The following is a 25,058-nucleotide window of genomic DNA, read 5'->3' as shown; positions in this document are numbered from 1 at the left end:
TACATTCTGCTGCTTCTCCTGAGTACAGGGATACCACATGTGAGACTTTTTGAGAGCCTAGCCTCAAACAGGACCCGGAAACCAATCACCGTCTTCAGGATCTCTAAAGGCGTAAAATGGTGATTTCACTAACTCACTACCTATCAGTTTCGGAGGCTCTGAAATGTCAAGATGGCACAAAACCCCCCCAAATTACCCCTATTTTGGAAAGTAGACACCCCAAGGTATTTGCTAAGAGGCATGTTAAGTATTTTGCAGCTAATTTGTTTTTGAAAATGAAGAAAGAAAAGGAAAATGTTTTTTTTTTTTTTTTTTAATCAAATTTTAAAACTTTGACAAAAAGCGAGATCTGCAAAATACTCAACATCTCAGCAAATAGCTTGGGGTGTCTACTTTCCAAAATGGGGTCATTGGGGGTGGTTTGTGCTATCTTGGCATTTTATGGCCTCCCAAACTGTGATAGGTGGTGTACGCCCTTAGAAAGCCTGAAGGCTGTGATTGGTTTTCGGGGTCCTGTACTCAACTAGACTGCCAAAAAGTCTCACGCGGTATCCCTGTGCTCAGGAGAAGCAGCAGAATGTATTTTGGGGTTTAATTCCACACATACCCATGGCATGTTTGAGCAATATATAATTTAGTGACAACTGCCCTGCCATTTTAGCACCTCAAGAAATTAGATGGGTAGTCATAAACTAAAAGCTGTATAAATTCCAGAAAATGTACCGTAGTACCCAAGACATGTGGCTGAATATGTTTTGGCCTAAATGTATGACTAAAATTGAGTTTATTGACTTTTTTTTTTAATCACGAAAAGTAGGAAATATAATTTCTTTCAAAATGTTTGGTTTATTTTCATTTATGCTGCCAAAAATAAAATCCCAGAGGTAATCAAATACCACCAAAAGAAAGCCCTATTTGTGGGAAAAAAGGAGGCAATAATTGGGTACAGAATTGCATGACCGTGCAATTACCAGTTAAAGCAGCGCAGTGCCAAAATTGTAAAAAGTCCTCTGGTCATTAAGGGGGCAAATCCTTCCTGTCCTTTAAAATGGTTGTATACCCTTATTTTTAAAATAAGGCTTACCTGTAGGTAAAATGAATATCTCCTAAACCTGGAGATATTCACTTTGCATGCAGCCGCTGACATCAGCGGCGCATGTGCTGTGAATGCCCGGCTAAAGGTCCGACCTTTAGCCGGACCTTGCCGGAAAGAAGTCTCCCACGTGCGTTTGTAGGAGTGATGTCATCACAGCGCCGGAGCCGCAAACCCGGAAGAAACGCAGAGGGCAAAATGTCAGCTCCCTCGGCGTGGACCGGGCTGCGATACATTGACCTCGTTCTAAGGTAAGTATTTCATAATGAGCTAGTATGCGGCGCATACTAGCTAATTATGCCTTTTTAAATTTGCAGAGGTTTGTTTTTTTTTTTTTTTTGTTTTTTTTTTTTACATGTGCAGGTATACAACCACTTTAAGTGGTTAAATTAAACTTTCTGCTTTTGTTGACTGACATGGTACGATTACAATACTCTGTTGCCTAAAGTGGTTGTAAATCCCTGAAATTGGATATGAACAAAGCAGCGCTTTCTATATTTGCTTAACTCAATCCAAAGCACTCTGTGTCATTTCAGTCTGATGCCTTGTTCCTCTATCAGCATGAATCACTTCTGGTTTCTCCGACACCAAGATATAAAAAGGTGACGGGGTAAGAGAACTCCAGCACACAGCCTGTGAGGAGTCATATGCTCAATTCTGCATCATTCCTGTGTGAAGGGAATTGTGTCCCTTCCTCCAGTCAGTTCTCAGAGCTCTAGTACAGCGTGTAACTTCAGCTCTATGCCTCCTGCTTTGTGGGTCTGTAAAAAAAAATGCTCTTTTATCTCTGAGTTTTGCAATTCAATGGAGGACAAATGGCTGCAGATAAACAAGTACAGCTTATGTAGGATTTGTTCTCTGTGTATCACCCGAGGCTATTCACTTCCCTGGGTGTATGGAAGCGTTTACAACCACTTTAGGTATGATCTCCAGGCAGACATAAAAGACAAAATACTGCAGCTCAGTATTCAGGTTGAATGAAAACAAACTCACAGATCTCTGCATCTGCACAAGTGATGTGGATGCAGAGATCTCCTTCGCTGCACTATTTTATTATGAAAAGCAGGGATTTCCCCTCTTTATCAACCAGCTTCTGTTGAAGGGTGGTCCACGAAAATCAGCATTCAATTAGTGCTTGCAGCCATTTCTTACAGCGTTGATCAGTGTATTCTGATGCGGGGAGGGGAAACTTCCTGCTGTCAGAATATAGTAAAGCAGCAGGCAGGATTCTTGCATCCACATCACTTGTGGGGATCTGAGGGGTTTTTCTTTTTTCTTTTCTTTTGTTTAAACTAGGTTGAAAAAAAGAAAAAAAAATGCTGCCGTGTAATCTCTGAATTGGATATACTGAAATACAAATCCTTTGACAGATAATACAGCTTCCTTTTGTCAATTTGATCTGTGTAATTATCTGTTTGCCTGGAGTTCAGCTTTAACCACTTCCCGCCTGCCCTATAGCGGATTGATGTCCGGGAAGTGGTTCTGTTATCCTGACTGGACGTCATATGACGTCCAGCAGGATAACATGCCACAGCGTGCCCCCGGGGTTGCGCATCGTGGCGATCGGTGGAGCGGTGTGTCAGTCTGACACACCGCTCCACCGATCTTGGTAAAGAGCCTCCGGCGGAGGCTCTTTACCACGTGATCAGCCGTGTCCAATCACGGCTGATCACGCTGTCAATAGGAAGAGCCGTTGATCGGCTCTTCCTCACTCGCGTCTGACAGACGCGAGTAGAGGAGAGCCGATCGGCGGCTCTCCTGGCAGGGGGGGTCTGCGCTGATTGTTTATCAGCGCAGCCCCCCCGCAGATCACCACACTGGACCACCAGGGATCGCCTCTAGGACCACCAGGGAAGCGGGCAACATGTGCATGGCCATCCACATGTGCCCAGTGTGCCAAATCTGTGCCAATCAGTGCCCACAAATGGGCACTGATTGGCACCATTATGTTGCAGTGATGCCCAGCAATGCCACCCTTAGGGGCATCACTGCAAACAAGCAGTGCCATCAGTGCTACCCATCAGTGTCCATTCATGCCACCTGTCAGTGCCCATCTGTGCCAACTATCAGTGCCACCCATAAGTATCCATTAATGCCACCTATGAGTGCCCATCAATGCCACCTATGAGTGCCCATCAATGCCGCCTATAAGTGCCCATCAGTGCCGCATACCAGTGCCACCTATCAGTGCCCATCAGTGCTGCCTATCAGTGCCCATCATCAGTGCCCGTCAGTGCCACCTCATTGGTGCCACCTCATCGGTGCCCATCAGTGCCGCCGTGTCAGTGCCCGTCAGTGCAGCCATATGAGTGCCCGTCATTGAAGAAGAAAACGCACTTATTTACAAAAAAGTTTTAACAGAAACAAAGAAAAACTTGTTTTTTTTTCAAAATTTTCGGTCTTTTTTTATTTGTTGCGCAAAAAATAAAAACCGCAGAGGTGATCAAATACCACCAAAAGAAAGCTCTATTTGTGGGAACAAAAGGATAAAAAAATTTGTTTGGGTACAGTGTAGCATGACCGCGCAATCGTCATTCAAATTGCGACAGCGCTGAAAGCTGAAAATTGGTCTGGGCGGGAAGGTGTCTAAGTGCCTGGTATTGAAGTGGTTAAAGGAAACATGTCCAGATCAAAATTAAGAGGCTGACATTGTAGTATTCTTAAAAGTGCATATTCTGAGGCTGGCAACCAGAAGGCGCTTAAAGCTGATACTATTGCACAGATTGTCTCATCTGCTGTAATAGAACTGCAGATTCCATGTAAAATAGTTTAGCTTTACCATAAATACTGTTTGCTTTTAAAATTTGTAACTATTGCTTTTATTTTACAGCTCCTCTGTACTGGATCGCCTTAATGCACTATTGGAGCCTGGAGGTGTTCTCACTGTTAGTGAGAGGGGAGTCATTGATGGAAGCACTCCAACTATAACACCACACCCAAACTTCAGGTATGTGTATCTTATTGTATTAAAATTCCCTTTATAATGAAATAAAATTCATCGTAATTGCATTGGACTCACAATTGCTTTCATTGTTTTGCAGGCTGTTTTTCTCAATGGATCCTTCCCATGGGGAAATCTCCAGAGCTATGAGGAATCGGGGTATTGAAATTTTTCTTTCTGGAGATGATGGAGTGGTGTTTGATTCTTTTGACATCAAGAATTTATTACATGGTTTTGGCATTATTGGAGACCACATATGCAATGCTTTGATAGCAGTGCATGCAGACATCAAGGAAACTGTAGTTGGTAAGTAGTAGCAACAATCATATAATTTCTGTTTACTACTATATGTCATCTCTTCTGATTTTCTTGTTGTCACACCCAATACTCCAGTCCCTGCCATTGTTAGAGTAGAAAAAACATGAAATATAATTTTATTCAAATGTGTTATACGTAACTTTGCTAATGACCTTTGGAAATGTGGCCATTGACGTAAGCTCTGGTTGAAGTGTAGTCAGAGAAATTAGTTACCAGAAGTGAGATCTTCATATTTTTTCTGTCTCAAGTGCTACTTTATCCAAGCAAAAAAAAAAAAAGTTTGCCGACTTACAAAGAAATGAAGGGTCTATAATGTTTATCATAGGTGTGTTTAAAATAATATTGACAAATTATCAACCAAAAATCAAGAAAAAACATGATACAAATGTTATAAATTGAGTTGCCGTTCAGGGAGTAAAATACGTTTTTGATCCCCAAGAAAAACATGACTTCGTACTTGGGTGGAGAAACCCTTGTTGGCATACATAAAGGTAAGACATTTCTAGTATTTCCCAGGTTTACACACCTCGGGTGGCATTTTGATCAACTCTTCTTTACAGACCTTCTATAAATCCTTAAAGTGGTTGTAAAGGCAGAAGGTTTTTTTTTTAATCTTAATACATTCTATGTTTGCAGCAGCCCCTCTAATGCTCACCTGAGCCCACCTCAATCCAGCCATGTTGTACAAGAGGCTTGGCTGTTTGAGACTCTACCTCATGTTTGACTGAGAGACAACAGCGGACACCATTAGCAAACACTACTTTCAAAACGTGTGAACCAATCAGGAGGTGGAGGGGGCATGGCCACTTTCGCTTTCAAAGATCATGGTAAACAACACAAATAGAAAGGGTAAATCTCCTTAATGGGGTAATAGACAGCAGACAGTGTTCTAATATCTCTGCACTGTCCAAAACAAAAAGATGTTTCTCTAAGCGTCTTCCAGGACAGCCCATGAGACCCAGGCCTCCTCCTACCAGGACAGGAAACACATTAACCCCCACCAGATAAAAGGGTGGTCCTCAAGGCCCCATGTCAGTATTAGTGTTTCCTCCGGGCGGGGGGTAACGTTTCCTGGAACTGGTTCACTAGGTCTCATGAGCATGGCTCCTGTGGCGTTTTTGGGGTGGTATTCCTACCTTCTTGTCCCAGAGCAGCACATCCACCAGGGGAGTAGGTCTGTGGTTGCTGTCCCTGCTTCTCAGTGCACGGGGAATGCCAGCACCGATGTGTATGTCGGAGCTCCAGTCTGCCAGCTGCATGGCGGCAGTCGGCTGTTCTCTCCCTGTTAAACAGCATGGCTGGAGTGTGCAGGGGAAGAGAGGAAGCCGCGCACATGAAGGAGCGGATCTTATGTGTTCCAAGCTGGCCCACATTAAGTATCCGGCGGGTCACTTCCGGAGCGTGTGACGTCCTCAGTGGGCACCGGAGACGTTCGTTCCTGTCTCTAAAAACGGTGCAAACAGGGATGCTGGAAGGCTGGTGTTTAAAACAGTGAAACCCAGCAGATGCTGCGGACCACTACAGGGGCGGGATGGACTCCTCTGCGACACCTGCACAGGCAGCGGAAGCATTCCCTAACACCAGCACCTCACAGGTAAGCCTGAAGTGTATTTTACTTGCACATCCTGTGAGTGTTCTCCCCCTTGTAACCAGTAGGGACTAGGTGAAGGGGGCACATTTTCCTTTCCTCCTGCACGGGGTGTTATGAAGTGTATGTGGCATAAAATTTATTGGGGTAATTTGTTCTCTTGCAGGCCAAGACTCAGGACAAGGCCCAAGCGCAGCCACCAAAAAGGAAATGTGCAGTTTGCGGAAGCAAATTGAGCTCCTCCTGGAGCAAAGCAGTTTGCCGCACCTGTATAGACAGCCTAGTTAAGGATGACCCGGTAGTCTCCTGTCAGAAAATGCTGACTTCTGTTAGAGATGAGCTTACGTCCACATTTAGCTAGTTTAAAACTCTAATTGACAAAGTTCAGGTTCCCTCAGAGGGTCCATCTCCAGTTAGGACTTCAGCGGGTCCTAGTGCTCCTCAGCAAAGTGCGGAGAGTGAAGACTGAGGCTGAAGCCGGATCTGCCCAGTCTTCTCTTGAAGAATCAGGGTCAGATACAGGGCCCAGGGTTAAAGAGTCCGCAAGGGGCTCAAGGTATAAGTTATGATTGGGTGATATAGATGACTTATTAAAGGCTATCTATACGACACTTGATATAGAAAAGGTACAATTGTCTAAACATGACCTTATGTACAGAGGTTTACATAAGAAAAAGGCTAGAGTTTTTCCTGTGCATGGTTCCCTTCTTGATACTATCAAGCTGGACTGGGAAAAGTCAGAGAGAAAACCTTTCTTTTGCAGTAACCTTAAAGCGTTCCACCCAAAAATGGAAGTCCGCTTTAAGGGAAGGTGACCCCCTGACATGCCACATTTGGCATGTCATTTTTTTGGGGGGGGCGTAAACCCTCTTTTTAGAGGTTTCCAGCTCCCACTTCCTGAGCGCCGGAAGTAAGTTCACCTCTCCCCCCTCCCTCGCGGCAATCATCTGGGACACGTCACAGGTCCCAGATGATTGCCCTGCCAGTCACAGCGCAGCTCGAGCATGAGCAGTGTGTGCCCTGCTGTGACGCCACAGCCGGGCGCCCACAGTGACAATGCCGGCGCTGCAGAGAGGAGGTGGAAAAGATCAGGGCTTCGTTCCCCCGTATCGCTGGACCGTGGGACAGGTAAGTGTCCGATTTATTAAGTCAGCAGCTGTAGTATTTGTAGCTGCTGACTTAAATTTTTTTTTTTTTTTTTTTTTTTTTAGCGGAACTCCACTTTAAAAGGAGGTTTCCATTTGAAGAGGACACAGCACAGTCATGGAACAAAAATCCTAAGTTAGACGCACTGCTTTCAAAAGTTTCTAAAAACTTGGACCTAGCGTTTAACATTATGGGCATGCTTAGGGATCCAATGGATAGAAGAGGTGATACCCTTCTTCACAGAGCATGGGACTCAGCCATTGGGAATCTTAAACTAGCTCTGGCCTCCACCTATGTAGCCAGAAATTTAGAAGTATGGTTGACACAAATACAAACACACTTGTTGGCAAGTACCTCTAGAGAGCAGATTCTGAAATCTTTCCCTCTCCTTTCGTGCAGTGGGGTTTTTGGCTGATTCTTCCGCAGAATCGGTAAGAATGACAGCTAGGACCTCCGCCTTAGTGAATTCAGCCAGAAGAAGCCTATTGCTTAAAACCTGGTCAGGCGACGCTGCCTCAAAATTGCACCTATGTGGTCTTCCCTTAACAGGCGATCAACTTTTTGGCCCAGAGGCACTGGAATGCACGGCCGGTAGAAAAAAGGCCTTTCCAGAGAATAAGAAAAAGCCGACAGCCAGAAAAAAATTTTGTGGCCAAAGTAGGCAGTAAGGTCCTAGAGATAGGGACAATAGGCCCAAAAAACATTGGACAGGACAGAGGTAGAGGGGGCGTCTTGTTTAACCCTCAACAACCCCCCAAGCCACAGTATCTCGTGTCTCCCTATGGGAGGAAGGTTGAGGGCTTTTCTCCCACAATGGGCAGTAGTCACCTCAAGTCCATTCATTCAGGACCTAGTGTCCAATGGGTACAGGCTGGAATTTTCTTGCCAGCCACCGGAGCGATTATTGGTAACCTTCTCTCCCCAGGATCGGGTAAAAGCGAGGGCCCTGGGTCTCCAAATTGGAGACTTGATAGCTCAAAGGGTCCTCATCCTGGTCTCCTGGTTGGGTCAGGGCAACAGATTTTATTCCCATATATATTTGTCATCAGAAAGCCATCAGGAAAATATCGGCTTATCCTGAACCTGCGGTCTCTAAACCGGTCGAGCACATTCGTATGTAGACTTTTTTTTCAATCGAAAACCTGCTTTACCCAAACTGCTTCATGGCCACTTTGGATTTGAGGGATGCCTATCTGCACATCCCTATCCATTCAGCCTTCTAAAGATTCTTGAGACTAGCAGTCAAGATGGGAACAGAGATTCGGCACTTTCAATTTCAAGCCCTCTCCTTCGGTCTGTCCTCAGCTCCACGTATTTTTACAAAGTTGTTGGGGGAATCGCTGGCTCCACTAAGGTAAAAGGCGATAACTATTATCCCTTACCTGGATGACCACCTAGTGGTGGTGGAGTCATACCAAAAGTTGTTAGCGGATCTCCAAACTGTACAGGACTTCCTTCAATCTCTAGGCTGGTTAATAAACAGAGAAGTCTTAGTTAATTCCGGCCCAGAAAGTGACATATCTGGGGTACGAATTTTGCTCAGTAGACCAAAAAATTTTTCTCCCGCAGGAAAAGGTCTCAAAAATGATGCAAACAATGTCAGCCTTACAGACCAATCAGTCGGTCTCGCTGAGAGAGGTTTCAAGAGCAGTGGGTCTGATGACCTCTTGGTTTCCCGCAGTTCCATGGGCAAGATTTCACCAATGCCCATTACAGCTGTTTCTACTAAGGAACTGAGATGGAGACGCAAGTTCCCTGGAATCAAGGGTCTTGTTACCCTCCATTGTATAAAGAAGCTTGTGATGGTGGAGGACACACCTGCACCTAACGAGGTCTACCATGGTCCATTCCTATATTCCAGAGGATCACAACGGATGCCAGTTCCTGAGGATGGGGAGCTCACCTCAGCAACACAATGGCACAGAGAGAATGGTCCTCAAGGGAAGCAAGAGCTTCATCGAATCAGAGAGCTTCTAGCGGTTCAGAGAGCCTTGCAGGCATTTCAGACGGAAATCAGGGGTCATAATCTCCAAATTCTATCCGACAATATCGCTACGTTTGCGTACCTCAACAAACAGGGAGTTAAGAGGAGTCAGATACTTCAATCTGTCGCCCAGGAGATTTTATCATGGGCAGAAGGGACTCTTGCCTTGATTCCAGCAGTGCATCCGAAGGGGACACAAAACTGTTTGGCAGATTATCTCAGCCGCTACCGGGTATGTCGAGACAATTGGTGCCTTCACACCTGCACAGAGACCGCCTCTCTGCTAGTTTGAGAAAAGATGGGGACCCCGTGTAGTGTGTGCTGGTTTTTAACTTTTGGCCCAGGTACCCCATATTTTCTCAAATTTTTTAGGGCATTTGCTGCTCATATATGTAAGCTTGTAGAGCGGGTGTGTAGAGTCAATGAGAGCTCTCCACAGTGCAACCGTGGGGGACTCAGGCTGCCTCCATTTAGTTAAGATGGCCTTCCTGGCATAGAATGAGGCATAGAAAATTAGTAGCCTTTTGTGAGTGTTTGTGGTGAGATTGTCGCAGATACCTAGTAAGAGGACACGAGGGTCGAGTCCAATGTTTAAGTTGCTAACTGAATTGATGCACTGCACCACCTCCCTCCAGAATTGATGAATAAGGGGACAAGACCACACTACATGAAAGAATGTGCCCAGTTCAGTAGTGCATTTTGGACACCTGTCAGAGTGGGTTGGGTATATCCTAGCAAGCCTTTGGGGGGTGTAATGTGTTCTGTGGACGAATTTTAGCTGGATGTATCTATCCCTAGCGGATGTCAGGGGGATATATTGTTGGATTCCTTCTTCCCAATCATCATCCGCCAGGGAGGGCACATCTGCCTAACCTCTATGAAAGAGCCCAGTCCCCCTGCCGTCAGTCTCACAGGATATTTGAAAGTACAGGGAGGAGAGGATACGGTCAGCACTGCTAGAAATAAGAAAGCGCTCCACCACATGTGATGAGTGGATTTCAGTGGGAAGTTGGGCTTGTATTGCATGTCGCAGTTGTAGGTAGCGAAAAAAACATTCTTGCTGGGAGTTTGAAGGTGTGTTTCAGTTCGTCATATGAAAGAAGTCTGCCTTCTGGCATGATTTGTTGTAGAATTTTAATGTCATATCTAGCCCAGACTGCTGGGTCTGGGAATGGACAAGAGATGTGGTAGCCTAGGATTTCCCCAGAGTGGAGTTTAAGGAGAGAGTGTTGGGTGGATTAAGTTTAGCTGACAACTGTTCCCAAACCTTGGTTGTCGTGCGCATGGGGACGATCATTGCTGCTTGCTCTTTCGGGCCCCTAAACACTAGATTACTTAGTGCCGAATAGGACCCCAGGATGGCTGCCTCGAGATTAACCGACGGGTTATGTCGTGATTGGGTGAACCACCAATGTACCGTCACCACTGCCCAGTAGTACTATTTGAGGCACGGCAAAGCCAGTCCACCCGAGGACAGGGGGAGTTGTAAAATAGCCTTAGCCACCCTGGGGGTCGAGCCGGCCCAAATGAAGGCATTGATCACTTGATCCAGTTTTTGGAAAAAAGAGTAAAGAATGGGGACCGTGGTATTTCTGAAAACATACAGAAATTTGGGGAGAAATGTCATTTAGAGGAGGTTGATCCTCCCCAGAGGTGTTAGGGGGAGGGACTTCCAGGCCAGGCATCTCCGTGTGAGTTGTAGGATAGGGTATACGTTATCTGCCAGGTAGCAGGAGAGATCTTCCTGTATTTCAATACCTAAGTACCTGAATTTGACGGACTGCCGGGGTCTATGAGGAGGTGGAGAGGAGTTGGCTGGGATAACGGGAAAAGTATGGATTTGGTCCAGTTAATACGGACCCCCAAGAAGGACCCAAACAGGTCAATCACCCGCAGGGCCGCTTCAAGGGAGCTTGAGGCGTCAGGGAGATCGAAGGGCATCATCCTCAGATCTGTTCCTTCAGCAGGCCTACCTCTATCCCCCTCGTTGTTGTAGATGACCTAATGAGGGCCAAAGGTTCGACAGCCAGGGCAAATATTCCTGGGGACAGTGGACAGCCCTGTCTAGTGCCCCTGTGCAGATTGAAGGGGGGTGAGAGGGTGCCATTGGTTCTGACTCTAGCAGTGGGGTTTGGCGTACATTAGCTTTATCCATGAGATAAATTTAGGGCCAAAGTTGTTGAACTTCTCTAAGACTCGCCAAAGGAACTCCCATTCGACCGAGTCGAAAGCCTTTTCGTCATCTAGAGAGGCCACCACTCCTGGAGATTACGTGGACACCGCATGAGATATATTCGTATATAACCGACGTAGACTTATGTCTGTACCCTTACCTGGCATGAAACCAGTTTGGTCTCCATGAACCAGGGAAAGGATGACCGAATTAAGACGATTTGCTAAAATTTTTGTAATTATCTTGGCATCGACATTAAGGAGTGAAATGGGGAGATATGACTCACAGAGCTCTGGGTCCTTATTTGGTTTGGGAATCACTGATCCTCCAACATGGACAGTAAAAGTTAATAGAACTGTGGGGCAAGGAACTCACTATATTGGTCTTTGGTATTGATACAGCTGGTAGGCCATCTGGGCCCAGGGTTTTTGCAGGTTGGAGCGATGAGATCGCCAGCTGTACTTCTTTAAGGGTGATTGGTGCGTCTAACCTAGTATTGCCCGCATTCAATAGGGTAGGGAATTCTATCTTGGTCAGGAGGTATTGTAAGGAATCTGGTGTATAGTCTGACCTGGACGTGTATAATTGTTCATAATATTGTGCGAATCTAGCATTAATCAGGACAGGGTCAGCCTGTATGTGTCCTTGGTAATTTTTAATATTCGCAATGTGTGCTATAGTGGAGTGTTCTCTAGCCAGCCACGCCAATAATCTGCCCGATCTCTCCCCCTGTTCAAATATTCTCTGCAACTGTGACAGCAAAAGCTTCCAAGTCACAGTAGCTCTCAGTACTGAGATTTCTCTGTGGAACTTTGGAGTGCTGCGTATATCCCTGCGTCTCTAGTAGTCACATAGCTAGTTTCTAGAATGTGGGCTTGTCTCTCTGCTTCTTCGATATTCCTTCAATTTTAGAATTTTTTTCAAGAGGGTGTCGACAAATGTCTTTCAGTTAGTACCTTAAAGGTACATCAGTGTTTTTCTCCAATTTTCTCTCTTGGAAAATCCCACTATAGCTAGATTCTTCAAGTCAATTTTTAGGTCCAGGCCAGTAGTGGTTATAAGTTGTCCAACCTGGGACCTTACCCTGGTGCTTCAAACTCTGGTAGAATTCCCTTTTGAACCCCTATAGGATATTTCAGTTAAGTTACTTACCTTAAAAACAATTTTTCTTGTTGCAATTACCTCAGCTTGTAGGGTAAGTGAAGTACAGGCCCTATCAGTGAGGGCGCATTCCACAGATCACAGGACATTGTACTGACAACCTTTTTGTAGTTCTCCAAAGGGCGACCAAGAAAAAAAATTTAGTTTTTTAGATGTGAGAAGAATTCTTCTCATCTACCTTGAGGTCACCAAGACCTTTAGAAAAACAGATGCCTTGTTTGTCCTCTTTTCAGGAGCAAACGAGGGAAAGAGTGCATCTAAAGCCACCTTGGCTAGATGGATAAAGCAAGCTATTTCTGAAACTTACAAAATTAGGGAAATTCCTCTGCCTTTTGTCACTGCATATTCAACAAGAGCCTTGTCTGCATCTTGGGCTGATAGGGCTGGAGCCTCACCGGAACAAATTTGCAGGGCTGCCACATGGTCCAGTTTTTCGACCTTCATTAAGCATTATCGCCTGGATCTCCTATCTGCTCAGGAGCAGGCGTTTAGTCGTAAGGAACTTCAGGCAGTTATCCCTCCCTAGACTGGTAAGTTCTGGCTCATTGTCTCATGGGCTGTCCTGGAAGACGCTTAGAGCAAAGCGGAGTTAGACTTACCCCTAACTCCTTTTCTAAGAGTCTTCCAGGACAGCCGGATTCCCACCCGGTTTTATCTTGAAGTTATGTGTATTATGCTTATGTTTTACAGGGAAGTCCTACGGTTCTCGAGAATACTGACATGGGGCCTAGAGGACCGTCCTTTTATCAGGTGGGGGTTAATGTGTTTCCTGTCCTGGTAGGAGGAGCCCTAGTTCTCATGGGCTGTTTTGGAAGACTTTCAGAAAAGGAGTTACCGGTAAGCCTAACTTGGCTTTTTGCATTTATTTGTACTTTTAATACCAAAGAGCTCATCTGACCACAACACTTTCTCGCAATCCTCCTCGGAATCATTTAGATGTTCAATGGCAAACTTCAGACGGGTCTGTACGTGTGCCTTCTTGAGGAGGAGGAGGAACTTGCGGGAACTGCAGGATTTCAATCCATGGCGGGGTAATGGTTTGTTTGTTGAGTGTGGTCCCAACTGCCTTGAGATCACTCACAAGCTCCTCCTTTGTAATTCTGGGCTGATCCCTCATTTTTCTCATGATCATCTTTACCCTATGAGGCGAAATCTTGCATGGAGCTTCAGACTGAGGGCAATTTATTGTTATTATTTCTTCCATTTGCAAATAATCACTCCAAGCTTCTTGCTGATGGTCTTGTAGCCCATTCCAGTCTTGTGTAGGTCTACAATCTTGTCCCTGATGTCCTTTGACAGCTCTTTGGTTTTGCTAATGATGGGTTTGAAATGAAGAAAAAGATTCTATGGACATGTGTCTTATACACATTATGAGTTGTCATTAGGCGCACCACCTTAAATTGACAGGACTAGTCTGTGTACAACATGAGCACATACTCTAGCCAGTCTGAGGTAGCCATTCCTTATTTTACTCACTGAACTGCAACTCAATTTATAACATTTGTATCACGTGTTTTTTTTTTTTTTTATGGATTTTTAGTTGATGTTCTGTTTCTAGCATTTAAAATACACCTATGATAACAATTATAGACCCTTCATTTCTTTGTAAGTGGGCAAACTTACTAAATATGTAGGGAATCAAATAATTTTTCCCACACTAGATTTATTTTTGTGGTTGTTTTTTTGTCATTTTTAAAGTGGTTGTAAACCCTGGTAAAAGAAAAAAAACACTGCAAGACAAGTGCATAATGAGCTAGTATGCACTTCCGTGTATCGTGGCTCCAGCGCTGTGATTGGCCAGAGCCGCGATGATGTCACTCCCGCGCATGCGTGCGGGAGCCGCCGGTAACGACACACAGACTGAAGCAAGGGCACATATGTGCCCTTGCTTCAGTTTGCCCCATTGCGCATGTGCCGATAAAATCGGCACATGCAGGGGATATCTCCTAAACCGTGTAGGTTTAGGAGATATCCAGGGTAGCTACAGGTAAGCCTTTATTATAGACTTACCTGTAGCATAAAGTTGTTGTATAGGGTTTACAACCACTTTAAGATGTGTACACTACCCATTGTTTCAGTATTCATTGTCTGAAGTGTTGAAAGTGATGGTGATTTAGCAAATTATTGTTTTAGGGAAGTAATTTGCCTTGAATTTTCCAAAATCATTTATGCTTAACATGATTTTCTACTGAGCCATTATGTGTTTCCAGGTTCCCCTTGCAGCTCTCTGTCTTACCTGCTCCATGCTGCTGCTCTGATATCCCAACAGCTGCAAAGAGGCCTTGGGTTGGAACAGGCTTTCCAAAGATCTTGTAGTGAGGTGTTCATTTACTCACAGCGCTCCCTCTTAGCTCAGAAGGTGAGTTTTCACTTCTATAGATTCATAGATTTTGATGTATGGGAAAACCCTAGCACTATGGAATAAAAAAAATGCATAGCAATTTATTTAACCACAATACAGGGCATTTTAACCCCCTTCCTGCCCAGGCCATTTTTCAGCTTTCAGCGCTGTAACATTTTGAATGACAATTGCGCAGTCATGCAACACTGTACCCAAATGACATTTTTATTTTCTTTCCCCCACAAACATAGCTTTCTTTTGGTGGTATTGATCACCTCTGTGGTTTATTATTTTTTGCGCAAAAAAAAGAGCAACAATTTTGAAAAAAACCAAACAATATTTTTTACTTTTTGCTATAATATATATCCCAATTTTTTTTTTTTTGTTTTGTTTTCTTAAACACAATTTTTTTTCTCAGTTTAGGCAGATTATGTATTCTTCTACATATTTTTGGTAAAAAAAATGTAATAAGCGTATATTGATTGGTTTGCACAAAAGTTATAGCGCCTACAAAATAGGTTATTGATTTATGGTATTTTTAATATATATATATATATATATATATATATATATATATATATATATATATATATATAATATTTTTTTATTTTTTTTTTTTTTTTTTTTAATCGTGACTGTGACAATGCGGCGGACAGATCAGACTTTTTTTTACACTATTTTGGGACCATTGACATACAGTAATCAGTGCTATAAATATGCATTGATTACTGTAATGCCCCGTACACACGGTCGGAAAATGTGTGCTAGGACCTTGTCGGAAATTCCGACCGTGTGTAGGCTCCATCACACATTTTCCATCGGATTTTCCGACACACAAAGTTTGAGAGCAGGATATAAAATTTTCCGACAACAAAATTCGTTGTCGGAAATTCCGATCGTGTGTACACAAATCCGACGGACAAAGTGCCACGCATGCTCAGAATAAATAAAGAGATGAAAGCTATTGGCCACTGCCAATATAGTCCTGACGTACGTGTTTTACATCACCGCGTTTAGAACGATCGGATTTTCCGACAACTTTGTGTGACCATGTGTATGCAAGACAAGTTTGAGCCAACATCCGTCGGAATAAATCCTAGGATTTTGTTGTCGGAATGTCCGAACAAAGTCCGACCGTGTGTACGGGGCATTAAAGTTTCACTGTCAGGAAAGGAGTTTAACACTAGGGGGCGATCAAGGGGTTAAATGTGTTGCCTAGGGAGTGATTCTAACTGGTGGGATGGGACTTACTAGGGAAGACCACCGATCAGTGTTCTTATATACTAGGATCATATGATCTGTCTCCTCTCCCCTGACAGGACGTGGAGGTGTGTGTTTACTCACACAGCTCCACATTCCTGCTCTGTCACTAGCGATCACGGGTGCCAGGCACACACATCGGCTCCTCTGTGACGCGCGAGCTCCCTATACCGCCGGTAAGCCAAGGATGTCATATGACGCCAGGATGGGAGATCCCATCTGCAGCCAGTATTGAAGTGGTTAACTATTTTGTGTGAAGGACACAAGTAAAAATTTGTGCCATCCACCCAATATGTGCAGTTTTCTGGGGCTTGCCATACCCTCATTAAGACATTCCTGCATGGCTGTGATTTTGTGTGTTATTTGTAGTTTTGATATAAATTATTTACTAGCCATGCTATTCAGAAATAAAGCATTTCAGTAAATCTGCTTATGTTCTTGTTTTGTAGCAGGTGCAAGAAATTATTAAGAGACATGTTTGTAGTCTTGCACCTACAAACAACAGCTGTTTGTTGTCCGTCGGTCTGTGGCCCAACAAAGTGCCTTCTGCTCTTCTTTCTGCTGAAGATTCTCAGTTGTCTACTATTCTAAGGGATGGACAAGTTCTCCTTTATGTGTTGAACCGACACAGTTTACAAAACAACAGGTAAAAAATTAAGTATTTGCATATACTAGCAAGGAAAGGGGGTTTATGTATGGGACTTTATATGAGGCAATGACGCAGTCATTAGCCTCCATCCCTATATTAATGTGCAAAGAGAGCGGGACTTTAAATGAAGTACGTGACGGATAAGGTTTAGTATTGAATTGTTGTAATAAACATGTCTGTGATGTATAGTAATCTAAAGCACATTGTTAATTATTGATAATTATATTTCATGTTCGCTAAAACTCATACATCCACACAATGGGGACGGATAGTTTTCAGACCCCCTTAAATTTTTCACTTTGTTATATTGCAGCCATTTGCTAAAATCATTTAAGTTCATTTTTTTTTCCTCATTAATGTACACACAGCACCCCATATTGACAGAAAAACACAGAATTGTTGACAGTTTTACAGATTTATTAAAAAAGAAAAAACTGAAATATCACATGGTTCTAAGTATTCAGACCCTTTGCTCAGTATTTAGTAGAAGCACCCTTTTGATCTAATACACCCATGAGTCTTTTTGGGAAAGATGCAACAAGTTTTTCACACCTGGATTTGGGGATCCTCTGCCATTCCTCCTTGCAGATCCTCTCCAGTTCTGTCAGGTTGGATGGTAAACGGTGGACAGCCATTTTTAGGTTTCTCCAGAGATGCTCAATTGGGTTTAACCACTTAAGCCCTGGTCCATTTTGCTGGCCAAAAACCAGAGCACTTTTTGCGATTCGGCACTGCGCCGCTTTAACTGACAGTTGCGCGGTCGTGCGACGTGGCTCTCAAACAAAATTGACGTCCTTTTTTTCCCCCTCAAATAGAGCTTTCTTTTGGTGGTATTTGATCACCCCTGCGGTTTTTAGTTTTTGTGCCATAAACAAAAAAGTGACAATTTTGAAAAAGAAAACGCATTATTTTTTACATTTTGCTATAATAAATATCCCCCAAAAATATATAAAAAATGTTTTTTCCTCAGTTTAGGCCGATACGTAGTCTTTTACATATTTTTGGTAAAAAAAATTGCAATAAGCATTTGGTTTGCGCAAAAGTTATAGCGTTTACAAAATAGGGGATAGTTTTATGGCATTTTTATTATTTTCTTTTTTTTAACTAGTAAAGGCGGCGATCAGCGATTTTTAGCGTGACTGCGACATTGTGGCGGACACATCGGACATTTTTGGGACCATTGTCATTTATACAGCTGTCAGTGCTATACAAATGCACTGATTCCTGTGTAAATAACACTGGCAGTGAAGGGGTTAACTACTAGAGGGCAATGTAAGGGTTAAGTATGTCCTAGGGAGTGGGGGGGGGGGGGGCGTGGCTACGTGTGACACGTCACTGATCTCTGCTCCCGGCAGAATGGGGAGATGCTTGTTTACATTAATATCTTCCCATTCTTCCTCTCTGTGAGGCGATCGCGGGTATCCCCGTGGCGATAGAGTCCGCGGGACCCGCGACCCGACTCACGGATGTCCTGGGCGGCGCGAACGCAATGGCACCGTGGCAGATTTTAAGGGGACCTGCGGGTACGCCCATTTGCCCAGCCGTGCCATTCTGCCGGCGTACATCGGTGTGCGCCAGTCGGGAACGGTTAAGTCAGGGCTCTGGCTGGGCCATTCAAGGACAGTCACGGAGTTGTTGTGAAGCCACGCCTTCGTTATTTTAGCTGTGTGCTTATGGTCATTGTCTTGTTGGAAGGTAAACCTTCAGCCCAGTCTGAGGTCCAGTCTGAGAAGGTTTTTGTCCAGGATATCCCTGTACTTAGCCGCATTCATCTTTCCGTCGATTGCAACCAGTCGTCCTGTCCCTGCAGCTGAAAAAACCCCCACAGCATGATGCTGCCACCACCATGCTTCACTGTTGGGACTGTATTGGACAGGTGATGAGCAGTGTCTGGTTTTCTCCACACATAACGCTTAGAATTAAGGCCAAAAAGTTCTATCTTGGTCTCATCAGTCCAGAGAATCTTATTTTTCACCATCTTGGAGTCCTTCAGGTGTTTTCAAACTCCATGCAGGCTTTCATGTGTCTTGCACTGAGGAGAGGCTTCCGTCGGGGCACTCTGCCATAAAGCCCCGACTGGTGGAGGGCTGCAGTGATGGTTGACGATCTACAACTTTCTCCCATCTTCCGACTGCATTTCTTGTGCTCAGCCACAGTGATCTTTGGATTCTCCTTTACCTCTCTCACCAAGGCTCTTCTCCCCCGATAGCTCAGTTTGGCGGGACAGCCAGCTCTAGGAAGGGTTCTGGTTCCATTTAAGGATTATGGAGGCCACTGTGCTCTTGGGAACCTTAAGTGCAGCAGAAATTTTTTTGTAACCTTAGCCAGATCTGTGCCTTGCCACAATTCTGTCTCTGAGCTCTTCAGGCAGTTCCTTTGACCTTGTGATTCTCATTTGCTCTGACATGCACTGTGAGCTGTGAGGTCTTATATAGATAGACAGGTGTATGGCTTTCCTAATCAAATCCAATCAGTATAATCAAACACAGCTGGATTCGAAGGTGTAGAACTATCTCAAGGATGATCAGAAGAAATGGACAGCACCCGAGTTAAATATGAGTGTCACAGCAAAGGGTCTGAATACTTAAGACCATGTGATATTTCAGTTTTTCTTTTTTAATAAATCTGCAAAAATATCAACAATTCTGTGTTTTTCTGTCAATATGGGGTGCTGTTTGTACATTAATGAGGGGAAAAAAAATGAACTTAAATGATTTTAGCAAATGGCTGCAATATAAAAGAGTGAAAAATTTAAGGGGGTCTGAATGCTTTCCGTCCCCATTGTGTGTATATATACACAAATATATATACAAATGAATAAGTACCTGCGTGATCTAAAATTACTCTAATCTCTAACACTGAAGAGGAATGAGAAAATATAATAAAAACTTTATTATACATTGAATACATAATTCATAAACAATCCATAAAATATTGGCACACACATGATGGATAATGGAACCTAACGTCTTTTTGGTTATGAACAATTAGTACAGTAGAAAATACACTGATACAACACATGATTGAAACACGACATTTCTTGGCTCAACGCGTTTTGTGACTTGGCCTCACTCATCAGGAGAAAGCGTGTAATGTGTCTCTGCAATGACATAGATAAACCAACACAGTTTACAAAACAGGTTAAAAAAAGTATAATGCAAATACTTTTTTGAAGGTACTCTTCAAGGTTTTCTTTAGGGCTGAAACAACTAATCGATTAATCGACAACTAATCGATTATGAAATTAATCGATTACTATTTTCATAATCGATTAATCGGCCAGTAACATAATGGGGTTAAAAAAAAACTAAAATGAGCTCTTTATAGTACAAATAGAGCAAATAATCTCTACTGTAAATAAATTAAATAAATACATTTAGTTGGTCTACCTGACCGTGGTTTGGTTTCAACAGAACCCCTCATTTTCCACTTCTTGATTAGAGTTTGAACACTGCTGATTGGCATTCTCAATTCCTTGGATATCTTTTTATATCTCTTCCCTGTTTTTTTTACAGTTCAACTACCTTTTCCCGCAGATCCTTTGACAATTCGATTTTGACCCCACTAACAATTAGAAAATTGAACGAACGTTCTTAAAATGACATTTTTTGTCATTTGTCGGGGAAGACATTGTTTGTTTTTTTTAAATAAAAAATAGATCTCTGAGTCTGATGATATTTACCAGATTCACCCTTTAATAGTATATACAGTATATCTCCTCTAATAGTATATACACAGTATACCTCCTCTAATAGTATATACACAGTATACCTCCTCTAATAGTATATACAGTATATCTCCTCTAATAGTATGTACAGAATATCTCTTCTGTCTGTTATTCTCAGAGTGGATTAGATATTTTGCTCCCTAACCATATAGTTGGTTACTTATATTCCCCACTGCATAGAGATATTTAAGAATAAATTGCCTTTTTTTTAAACTTTACATATTAACTAAATTATACACCACACTTTTTTTTTAAAGTTATTAACCGATTAATCGATTAATCGAAACAATAATCGGCCAACTAATCGATTATGACAATAATCGTTAGTTGCAGCCCTAGTTTTCTTTATTCCTTAAAGCGGAGTTCCAACTACAAACTATATATATATATATATATATATATATATATATATATATATATATATATATATATATATATATATATATATATATATTTTTTTTTTTTTTTACAAGCATTTAAAAAGGTGTTTTAACACTCACGTCTTCTGTTTTATTTCTCCCCGATGTCCGGTTTCATCTGTTTTAATAACTTTGATCTTGCTGTTCTGTACGTTCTCATTTTGCTTGTGGGCATGTGAAGCCCACAAGCATCCAGTTACAGGATACGGTGCTGCTGCTGAACCAGCATGCACCGCCCCGTTCTCGTGCATGCGCAGTAATGCGTCGTAGCGGCGCTGTAACGTGTACAGGTTGCCATAACAACGGGCGACGTCGTCGGAAGTGCCTGCCCCATTGTTATGGCAACCTAGCCCTCGGCGCAGCCCACTGACTCCTGGGGAATGATGACACACATCTCCTAGGAGCAGTAGCGAACGGAGGTCCCGAGGAAAGTGACGTCAGGAGCCAAGGAGATGGAAGCAGATTTTAAGGGACCACATAGCAACAGGCATAAAAAGGTAAGTAAAAAAAAAAAAAAAAATTTTTTTTTTTCTTCATGCACATTGACTTCTTTTTTTTTTTTGGGTGGAACTCCACTATAAGTTTTCCTTTTGAAAGACTTTATAAAAACGGCATAATAGCAAAGTTAGTGCTACTAGTGACATTCAGATTTTTAATTTTCATTTTTACTTGAATAGAAGATGAAAACTGTCCGCCATAGCAAACATTGCTGTTTTTGTCCATGTGCTGCCTTTGTGAGTGATCATGTACGTAAGTGCAGCTAATATAGCACATCAGTCATTAAGAGTCTATTAAAGCGGAGTTTGTTATTTTTGTGTTTTTTTTTTTTTTGTTTTTTTTTTTTTGTTTTTTTTTTAAGTCAGCAGCTACAAAACATGTAACTTTTTAATAAACACACACTTGCCTATCCCAGGATCCAGCAATGCGGCTGCCCAAACACTCGGTTCCCTCCCTCTCTTCTTCCTGGCGCCGGCATTACAAGTGTGAGCTTCACAGCCACACAGACCTATAGTGCCCATCTGCTAAAAGCTGGAGGCACTTGTGTGCATATGTGGAAACTTGCTGTGGGTCTCTGCCAGCTCCCAAATGCCAGAAAGGGAGCATTTGTGCATGCGCCCAGTTCTTTAAATTTGGCAGCACACAACAGGAGCAGGGGTAGAGCATTCATGCGCCATTCAGTTCTACTTTAGGGTGCATATATGGTGCTTTTATTTTAGTGTAGTCTCTATTTTACAAGCCTAATATGTGAGAAATTTATATCGGTCATGTAGGGCTGCAACTAATGATTATTTTCATAATCGATTAGTTGGCCAATTTATTGTTTTGATTAATCGGTTAATAACCTTAACAAAAAAGTGTGGTTTTTAATTTAGTTAATATGTAAAGTTTAAATTGGTGGTGGCCATATTGGATCCATGTGTGCCAGCAGTGTGGACTCTATATGGGACTAAAGGTCGAAGCAGAGCAAGTGCTTTTTCTGTGGGACTATGTTTCAGCAAAGCAGTTCTTGTTTGGGACTACAGGTTGCATCAAGTATTAAAGGGGCCACACAATATTTTTTTGTGGGATACTAGCAGGATAGAAATGGGATAAATCCAGTGTAACCAGCGCACTGGTATTTAGTAACACAGTCCCCTCTCTGCTGAATTAGATCGCTGTTTCCAGCAAAGGTCCCAATATATATATTGTGTGTGTGTGTGTGTGTGTGTGTGTGTGTGTGTGGGTGTGTGTGTGTATACACACACCCACACAGTATCTGATAAAATTGAGTAGACCCCTCACACTTTTGTAAATATTTTATTATATCTTTATCGTACATTACGGGACACAGAGCCACAGTAATTACTGTCTGGGTTATATGGCACCTTTAGTTGATGGACACTGGCACACCCTAAACGGGAAGATCAATTCGCCATATAAACCCTCCCCTTACCGGGAGTACCTCAATTTTTTCCTCAGTGTCTTGGGTGTTGGTCACGAGTAAAGATGTGCTGTGTTGAACTCCGCTGGAATATTCCTTACTAAGGCAAGCCATGCAACCGGATCCATTCAAAGTATCTTTTTCCAGGCCGAAATGAATGGTACCCGGACCTCGTGTCCGAAGAAACGAGGTTTTGCCTGTAACTCTTCTCTTTTTAGAGAGCTGGACCCCAGGATCCAATATTTGTTTTTTTCAGCCATATTCCTGGTGGGGTGCTTTTTACAGGCCCAGGGCTGTGGATCTCCCGATTTAAAAAAAAAAAGGGGGGGGGGGCCCCAGTCCCTGAAGGTTTTCTAAATGGAGCCCACCGTGAGAGGTGAAGATTGGGTCTGTTACCACAGAACCCTGCAGCTGGATAAGATCAGCTAGATTCCTGAGGAATTTTTCTTAATCTTGTGGGCTTTCTCCTTTAAGGTAAATGTTTGCTATGCCTATAGTCACCACCAGGGGCTGGCAAGAGCACATACCTGATTCCATGCTTGTCAGTCTTGCCTCTGTGTCTCAGGCTGCACGCCTCTTCGGCCCAAAACTCCAGGTAAAGTCGTGGGAAAGGGGGGGTTTTCTTCTCCAGGAATGTCCCCCCACATGGATAGCTTCCTCCAGGCAGGGAGAGCATGGCGCTAGACGGTGGTGTGCCACACCGCTCCCCCCGCCATTACAGCGGTCCTCCTTCGGCAGCATCCTCCTCTCCTCCTCCCCCAATCGTTGTCCTCCATGCGGTCGGGCAGGATCAGAGCCCACCTCAGGCAGAAAATCACTATTTTAAAATAGGGTGGCGGGGGGCGCGGCGGGTGGTTGAAGGGGCGGGGCTTAGCAGCGTTGGCGCAAATTGGGCATGCACAACGCGGGCTGCATAGCTATAAAATGCACCTTTTTCAGGTGCATACAGCTAGGAGGAACACAGAGCGGACAGGGGGCATGTGAGTTGGTGACACAGGCATTTCACAGGCACATTTACTTTAAGGCTGAGCTTAATAGCAGGGGCAGTTGCTGGACTATTGTTCAGCAGTGGGTGCATTTTTTTGGTGGTACCTCTGCATTGTGCTCAGCACTATGACCAGAAGAGGTGGTTCAAATGCTGCAAAGACCAAGGACACGAAGGGATCACCCTCAGGTCCTAAGGAGCCTCCCTCTGCAACACCATCCCGTACTAAGGAGGTCAGAGTGGGTCATCAGGGGATGCAATTGCTTCCGACACTTCAGCCCCTGTCTATATAACTGAACAGGTTTTATCCTCAGCTATGAGTGGCTTGGAGCAAAGATTAGTGGCTTTAATCACGTCTTCACAGAGTGGAAGAAAACGCATCAGGTCCCCTTCTACCACCCAGGATCCTCAAACGGAGGAACTGTGGGAGGGGGAGGATGAATCCCCCTCAGGGGACCGTGAACTGGCTGATTCCTCTTCCGAGGAGTCAAGTCAAGTGGGGAAGGATCTTCTTCAGCTTCACATGCTGAGAAGTTGCTGGCACATTTTCTTACTGAAATGGTCTGCTCCACATTTAAGCTACCTTTTAATGGAGTCGGTTGAAGAGCCCACTTCCTGTTTGGGTTCACTAAAGCCTCCTTAAGCCTTGCGTGCCTTTCCTGTCCATTCATTACTAGAAAAGCTTATGTATTCTGAGTGGGATCACCCAGATAAACACTTTTTGCCTCCTAAAAAATTTTCAACACTTTATCTCATGGAGGAAAAATGTACTAAGATGTGGATTATACCAGCAATTGACGCTGCTATATCCTCTGTGAATAAAAATTTTACTTGCCCGGTTAGCAATGCGCAAATGCTTAGGGATCCAACTGATAAAAAAATTGGAATTCCTGTTAAACATTTTTTCTCTGACAGGTTCAGCGGCTCAGCCTGCAGTGGCGACAATTGGAGTATGTCAGTCCTTGAGAATCTTGTTGAAACAGGTACTCAAGATGGTCCCTGAACAGCAGGCCCAGGAATCAGCTGAGCTGCCAGCGGCTTTGTGCTTTGCAATTGACGCAATTAGAGATTCTATTCTTCAAACCTCTCGCCTTACACGTGGGTTGGTGCATATGCATAGAATCTTATGGTTCAAAGGTTGGTCAGCCGAAGCGCCATGCAAAAAGCTCCTGGATGGTTTTCCTTTCCGTGGTGAAAAGCTGTTTGGGGAGGTCTTGGACAAATATATCCGAAGAATATCAAGTGGGAAAAGTACCCTTTTGCCAGTTAAGAAAAAGTTAACGCCCCTCATTTAAACGGGTTCTTACTCCAGTGCCAGGAGCATCAGCCTCCAGGCAGTCACGACAGCCTCC

General features: G+C 43.5%; 1 protein-coding gene across 1 annotated transcript in view; it reads left to right on the top strand.

Moving 5' to 3' along the window:
- Positions 1 to 25,058, top strand: part of MDN1 (midasin AAA ATPase 1) — a 455,945-nt gene that overhangs the window by 201,912 nt on the left and 228,975 nt on the right. The window contains 5 exon segments of the mRNA XM_073628928.1: positions 1,630 to 1,703; positions 3,918 to 4,040; positions 4,135 to 4,340; positions 14,615 to 14,763; positions 16,455 to 16,651. Of these exon segments, the coding sequence (XP_073485029.1) occupies positions 1,630 to 1,703; positions 3,918 to 4,040; positions 4,135 to 4,340; positions 14,615 to 14,763; positions 16,455 to 16,651 (749 nt within the window).

Source organism: Aquarana catesbeiana, linkage group LG04 (genome assembly GCF_042186555.1).
Source record: "Aquarana catesbeiana isolate 2022-GZ linkage group LG04, ASM4218655v1, whole genome shotgun sequence".
In the NCBI taxonomy this organism is placed as follows: domain Eukaryota; kingdom Metazoa; phylum Chordata; class Amphibia; order Anura; family Ranidae; genus Aquarana; species Aquarana catesbeiana.
Note: the sequence above shows the minus strand (reverse complement) of the source record. Positions and strands in the feature narration are given on the sequence as shown.